The 7962-nt window shown below is 34.6% G+C and overlaps 1 protein-coding gene across 1 annotated transcript; it reads right to left on the bottom strand.

The window, feature by feature from the left end:
* Window positions 1-1572: 1572 nt before the first annotated feature.
* LOC106449352 lies at window positions 1573-2544 on the bottom strand. Its single transcript, XM_022706588.1, has one exon. It carries the CDS (start codon window positions 2542-2544, stop codon window positions 1573-1575), a length of 972 nt encoding a protein of 323 aa, XP_022562309.1.
* Window positions 2545-7962: the final 5418 nt, after the last annotated feature.

Genomic DNA, 7962 nt, shown 5'->3' with positions numbered 1-7962 from the left:
CTTGCAGAATCGTTTTAAATATGATTCCACGAGTATTTTGCCAATTAATAAAAATTAATTGCAAAATCACAAATTTACGTTTTTGTTGACAAATAAATAAATAAAAACTTATCAATTGAAAAATTTGTTTTAGTAAATTATTTACAAAATTAACAATTTTACATTATTAAATTATATGATAATATCATTTCAAAATTAAAAATAAATAGCAATAATTTTTTTTAAAAATAGTTATGCTGTAAATAAAATTATATTATAATTTGTCTTAGAATATTATAATATGTCAATGTATTATTAAAAATGTATTAAAAATAAGCTTAATATTTATAATAAGAAGTAAAGTATTTTAATAATTAGTTTAATTTTTGTGTTTTTTTCCTTATAATAAAGTGAATTTCATACAAAATATTTTACCTAATATAATATGTATTGCGGCATTTCCTAATTTTTAAAATTTTCCACATTTTAGTTATTCTTTTCCGCATCTTAATTATTTTTTTTTGTTATCTTTGGTAAATTTTACAAACATAATTATGTTTAATTATTAAAAAGTTATACAAAAATTATAAAAGAAAATTTAAAGTGCAAACCCAATAAAAATTAAATATAAAATCCATATCTTGATTTTAAATATTTATCAACATGAGTTATGAAAAGCCAAAAAAAAATGAATATATTAAAAAGGTAAAAAAAAATATTTGTAATAGTTATAATGGTTTAAAAGACAAAAACTAATTAACAAAATTAACATTGATAGAAATTAAAAATAAATCTGGTTTTTGTCCGACCAACTTGGACATGTTTTCGGTTTACGGTTTAACCTATACGATTGCCGGTTCAGTCCAGATTTAAAAATACTGGTTTTAACTTAATTTTTGAGAAAATTACAAAAAAAATTTCTAATGAAATTTTAAATTTATTGATGGCCATTTCAATAAACTACATCCTATGTATCTATCAAAAAAATAAAAGCAAATAATGATAACATCAAAATCAAGCTAGATGGACTTCAAACCATCATCTGAATAGTCTTTTGAACTTATGATTTTCTGAACATCGAAGGGATGAGATACAAATGCGCTTTACACGATCAATAGCTTGAGTCGTAACTTTTACTAGAACCAAACTCCTTCATGCTTCCGAGAGTTTGGTTCTTGGTAGATATTGCTGTTTGAAATAGCATTTGGAAAAATAATTTATCAATGATGTTGTAACATCCCGATGTAACATTCCGATTTCTAGTATACTAGTGTTATTCTCGAGCTACGCACGAATCAAATTTACTGTATTTTAAATTATTTTATCATAATTTTCACTCAAAATAAATGAGTATTTTAATCAAAAATTCTATATACATGAAAATATTTTTTTTTTTTTTTTTGAAAAGACTTTCATTAATTTAAACGCAGAAAAATAGAAAAAGGTTCAGAAGCCCATATGATCTTCAGTTACAAAACAAGACCCAGTTAATAAAAACAAAATATTGCCCATAGTTAAGAAACCCATTGCAGTTTAGCCCAAAACGGATTTGGAAACGTTTGATGAGAAATAACGAGACGGAGAATGGAGCAATCAAGCGGAGACGATGGTAGGATCACAAGCAAGAAACCATAATTGGAGGAGCTGTGAACAAGTTGTTGGGTTGACTTCCCGGAGACTGTTGATGCGGTCTTTAATTTGACAATCAACAAGACGGAGCAACACGTCAGGAGATCGGAAAGTGTGTCGATGAAGTCTAGAATTTCTTTCAGCCCAAACCCAGTAGATGATCGCTTGCCAGGCTAGCAGGAGAAGACGACGCCGGAATCTGTTACCAGAGAGTGTGTGCATCTGACTTAGTGAGCGATCCCATGTCCTCAAAGGATTCAAAGTGAATCTTGTGGCCATAGTTGACCATAGTTCCCACGAGTAAGGGCAATCAAAATAGAGGTGATCTCGACTCTCTGGATGAAGACCACAGAGAAGACAGTTAGTATCAGTTTGCAAACCCCAGGACTGGAGACGATTGCGAGTTGGGCAGCGGTTCAGAACCACCAGCCACACCATAAAACAATGCTTAGGAATGCCTCCTTTAATCCACACTGCTTTAGTCCAAGGTATATGAGTATAGTCTCCTCTCAGTTTTTGATAAACTAGCCCAGTAGTGTATTTTGCGCTAACTATTCTATCAATTTCCCAAACGTAGAAGTCATCAGCAGTAGATATTGTCAGGCCAGAGAGGAAAGCAAGAATGCTTACTTGATTTTCAGACCTTGCCGGTGGCAGAAGCCAGTGACCATTGTCATACAAGCTTGCGATGGTTGCATCTTGTCTTATACCAAGCCTAGTTCTTCTACCTCCTGTCATGAGTTCACAAATCTTTCCTTCCGGGTACCAGTTATCTGTCCAGAATCTGCAGTCTCTGCCACTCTCAATCTTAAGTTTAATCCAGGTAAACATTACATCTCTCATTTTGATTAACTTATTAGTTAGCCAAGAGTACTTTCTATTAGGCTTAACTGTCCAGAAGTTGCTCAGATTCCCTGACAGGATATCAGTACGCATGGTTCTATACTGAAAATCTGGTATTTTTAAAACTAAAATATCAAAGAAAATGTATTAGTATTCTTTAATAAATGATTCTTCATATAAAAGTAAATCCATAATGATACTTACAATATGTTTATATCATATATTAATAGTTTTATGAGTTACCTGAAAGCTGATATTGGATTTCTTACTTTATTTTCAGTATCAAATATGTTTGAGAACTGCAAATAATTTGTCAACTATTTGAGCTACTGCTTTGTGATATTCATGTGTTAATTAAAGTTCTGAAATGAGGCTATATATGTTTGAAAATCAAGATATTAATAATTAAGCACCTAGTCTTTAGATATTTTTCATCTTCTATGATTAGGTTTATACACTTTTATTTATTACAATATTTGAGTTTATGCTGAATCTTAAAAGAACTAATTGAGCTGTCTAAAATTAAAAAAAAATTATGTTCCAAAGTTATTTAACTTACTGTTTGAAATATCTTTAGGGCTGTCTTGATACAACTTTTGAAGAAGATGCAAAAGCGCTTGCAGTGCTTGAGAAGATATTTTCTGTGTTTCACATCAAACCAAAAATGATAGGAGAGTAGGAAAATTAAAAATGATATGATACTTTTAATATACAATTGTTTACCAATGCAATAAACTGCATTTTGGCTCTCGGTGTTGCAATTTGAATGCTGCTGCGTTTATATTCTTTTCCGGATCTTGAATATTCATATTGGTTGCTGAAACCAAACATACAAATTAGTTGATTTACGTTAATTGAAAATACAATGAAATAAAATTAGTTTACATACCCTTTGTAATTTTCGTGTAACTGTTGCTTCCCATGCATATTGGAGCATGTTTTTTTTTTTTTGAAAATGGAGCATGTTGAAGAACTATCGGTAGAATTTGCGAGTTTGTTCTCTATAACACATTGAAAAATGCATGATTAGTTTCTGCACAATTGTAAATTTATTTGAATTTGATTATGAAAATAAAATCATTTACCTTTGCCATAGATTGTGGTTGACTTGTTGTTGTCTCATTCTCCCTGGTTCTTCTATTAGGATTTTGAATCTTCATCGTTGAAACTTTACAGTGAGACTAACACGGACGTTAAAATGAAGTTTGCACTTTTTACAAATGTGTGAGAGACAATTTAATAACAGAGATTTGAAAACATAATTGAAAACGTGTGAAGAAAATAGACAGATGGATATTTTTGTTTGTGATGAAGAAGATATAAACAGTTTTTTTTGCTTCGGTAAAAAGAAACAGTTTTTTTTGCTTCGGTAAAAAAAAACAGTTTTTTTTGCTAAAAACATAAACAGTTATTAAATCGAATGTTGTAACTTCCATGAACAAAAAGTAGAATACGTGGGTTTGCTTTGTGTTTTTTTGCTTTAGCAAAAATTTTAATTGATTTTTTTTCCAAAATTTTGCCACTTGTCAGTATTTAATTCGCCAAGCGACTTGCGCTGTAGTATATAAAAGATGTGGAAAAGTTTAATAGATTTGATTTGGCTACCTATGTCACCAAAGTGCGCTTACCTTTTCCGGCACACATCCGTTTAGAACTCTAGAGTTAATCGTGCTTGAGCTGGAGTAGAAGGATGGATCACCTGGGAAGTGAATCGTGATATCAGGCGAGTGAGGCCAAAACATGGAAAAATGTCTCGTGGTGATTGCAGGGTCAGTAAGCATGACAAATAAGCCTCCAAAAAATTAACGCACTGCCTGTCGAATAGAATGGGCTCACAGGCCAAGAGAGCAGGATGGGAGGCCCATGAGCAGGATGGGAGGCCCATTAGCAGTAGGCGGTCGCGGCGGTACAGATGTTTTGTTATGTTGCTTGGAGAGAAGCTACTATTCCCATGCAGGTTGATTTCGTCGCACAGACTGGATTTTTCTTATAATTTGTTGTGTTTTTTTTTGTTTTCTATTACTATGATGAATTTTTCGTTGTTTCTTCTAAGGTTTCTAGAGATATTTTTGTTTTCTTCCGACTTACCAGAGATAGATTTTTTTTGCTCCGGTTTTCGTTGTAATGGTTATTACAAGTTGCTTGATATGCTTTAAAGCAAACTTCATTGAAGTGCCTCTTTCAAAACATATTTAATCAAAGAAAAAAATATATATTTATCTAGAAAATTTGTCGTGAATGCAACGTACGTGACTGGAGCCCGTTATGATGCGTGAAAGCATTTCAACATTGCCAAAATGCGTGGAACGAGATTCTTCTGATACCAATATATTGGAAAAACTCAACCTCAAATTGTAGGATTCATCGTTGATTTCTCTTGAAGTCGTATTTACAATATCATATTTATAATGGTTTAGATGTGTTCGTCAGTAGCTTATTTTATCTCTTTTGATGCGATGTATTCTGTCAAATTCTTTATTCTCATCTTTGATATGTTTGATTGAATAAAATAAGTTTGATTCACAAAAAAACTGAGAATTTGTGTAACATCCTAAAACCTCAAACCCAAAATTTATTGGGTTTAAAGGGAAAGCTTGCTAGGTCCATGGCCTATTAGAGTTAAACCTATGATTTCCCCTAATTTTCTTATAGATAATAGCATCCCCTCTCCATTTTCTCTCATCAACAAATTCAGAGCGAAGCCCTGCAGAGATCTAGAGATATATAAAAATCCTAGCCGTCAAACTCTCTCTTTCTCTCTTCTCTCTCTCTATCCCCCTCTCCATCGTTTCTCTATATTTTTCGCACCAAACCACCGTGAGCCGCCACCGGATCCAGACGCTCATCATCAATAGTTGGATCTGCCTCGATTGCGAACTCCTTCTCGGTCCCTGTTCGATGTTATTGTTTTTGTTTGTTTCTTGTTCTTTGTTTCTTGTGTTCAGATCTATCTAAATCTACTTCCAGGTGGTGTGGTCTCGAGTGCAGTTTTCCTCTCTTGATCTTTATACTATTTGATGTTGGATTAGGATTGATTAGTTTGACTGTTGTTACGTTGATAGATCATAATGGTGTTTCTAAGTTGTTAAATGCATTATCCATGTTGCAAGAAACGCTCATATAGTTAAAAGACTTAATGAGGCTGTCCTTGTGTTAATAACATAGATTTATTATATTTTTTGATTGATTGTTTGATATGATTGTGATAATGAATTTCATTTTTAGGTTGCTAGATATATGGATTGAATTGGAAAATTGTGATTGATTGATTTTGAACTGAATTTGTGATGTTTGCGTATGAACCGAGAACGGGTGGCATCTGAGAATGTGTTTAAGGAATAAGAATGAGAATTGAATAAAAATTATGTGTGAAACACCAAAAATGGGTGGTGAAGGAGAAGGGTGAGATGAACGATGTTGTGGAAGCCGTGGTATGAAAGGTGGAAAAGTGGTGCCAGTAGAATCGAGTCATGCCAATTCTAGGCATAAGTGACTATGGGACCACAGTGTGGGCAATGATGGGTATGTGCCAACAGGCCACATGGCGGGCAGTCACATAGGAGCTGTGGAATGGAGCTCGGTTTGGTCCATCTACAGAAAACTCTCTGGTGCAGACAGATTATGTCCTAGAGTTCTAGGTTGCTTAGTGTCAATTCTATGTGTGATAATGAATGTGCTCATTATATTTTATTGATTGATGATGTTATTGTGAATGATCGAATGTATGCAGCTAGTTAGTTCTCGATCTACATTAAATCGTATAGAGGCTCATGCGAGGGAGACTTGTATAGAGCTGATTCACTAAGTAACCCATTTATTCACACCTTCCTTTCCATTCCAATGTGCATGACTGTAAGTAGAAGTGGTGGATATGGTTGGGTTGGTGGATTTAAATAGAAGAAAACACGTTTGAGATTCTTGGGACCATTAGCGGGACGCATTGGCTTGTCTTGTGGTGTCCCTAACTCTGCCCTCTGGTTTTAGGTGTTACAAATTGCTTCATGTATACATGGATTATAACTTGTTTAGGAAAGTGGTATTAACAGTTTTAATAGTCCTCTTATATAGCCATACTATGTAATACATGTTCTTCAGTCAGTATGCCTAGAGTGATGGCAGATCAGCCGAGTCTGGAGACATAATTTTACGGTGATTCATTCACCTGTGTGGATTTCTCTAAGGTGGATTCATGAGGAATTGTCAGAAACCTCCAGGTACAAGTCGGCAATGCCCTAGTTTAAGTAGAATTTCTTCTCTACTACGTGGGAGAGATTTCATGGCTACTGTAGGAGCTGTTTGCAACATACACACAAATAAGATGTGTCTGACACTCATAGACAAGAACATTTTCTATGATCCAGTTAAGAGTTGTTAAGGGACAGACGCCCTACATTGAGATAAGAGGTGATCCATGATTTCTGCCAGTATGTTATTCTGATTATGGTGTAGAGCGTGAAGATGACAACAAGGTATCGTTAGACACCCAACCTGGAGCAACGGTCGACACCCCTGCGAGTCTAGATTTTCGAGATATTTTCTTGGTTGAACCGCCAATCCACCTAGAAGGAAGATCCGTAGAGTGTGACCAGATGATTATGGTGTTTACATAGATGAAGAAGGCAATGCACATGCTATGGATGGAAGGATTATTAATGATTCTAAGGAAGATATTGAAGCAATACTTGAGTTGGCAGATAGTTTGGGGGGTCGTTATCTGAGTTTACCACATTATGAGGGATGTTTTCAGATGCCTGGAGTTTATTCTACACCGTCTTATCGCCATAACCTGCATCGTACATCATAGATCATGTCAGATGTTGGAGAAAAATAATCCAGGAAGAGATTACTCCAGCTTCCGAGCAGGACGCCGACCTTCAAATTTCTGCCTGGAGAAATTACGGCTCAAGTCCCTGCTTCCATCCTTACCTCTGGGTAAAACTAAAAGTTTTCTACTAAAGGAGATTCTTCCATATTTCATAATATGTTGAGTTTAACCTAACGACCGACTACAACTAAGCTATAAAGGGGGATCCCAAACTCTAGAACAAAGGATCGACATTCAGAGACTAAGAGACTAGAGCTAGGCAGGTAGAACTAGGGTTTATACACCAAACGTTGTAGCTCCTACTCAAACGATTAATAAAATATCTATTTCAGTCTCTATTTTCGTGTTTGTTTGCTGCTTCGTAGTGTCTACAAAGATACTAACACCTTCTGATCCAGGGTACAAATTTGACCTTAGAGAAAAGGTCGGTTCGAATCATAGATATGATGGAAAAAACAACAAGGAAGAAAACAATACAAATGGTTAAGGTCATTTGGAATTGTAATGGACTAGAAGAAACAACTTGGGAAACTAACGTAAGGATGAAGGCCGAATTTCCAAAGTGGTTTGAGCAGTTTGAAATGGATGAAGCACTTGGTTCGGATTTGAGGAAGAATCCATCACAAATGGAAGATACTTGTCATGTCCCCGATCTTAGATAGAATCGTTGGGATGTGCCATGGTTC

Source organism: Brassica napus, chromosome C7, assembly GCF_020379485.1.
Source record: "Brassica napus cultivar Da-Ae chromosome C7, Da-Ae, whole genome shotgun sequence".
Classification (NCBI taxonomy): Eukaryota; Viridiplantae; Streptophyta; class Magnoliopsida; order Brassicales; family Brassicaceae; genus Brassica; species Brassica napus.
The sequence above is the reverse complement of the archived record's forward strand: the minus strand, read 5'-3'. Positions and strand labels throughout refer to the sequence as shown.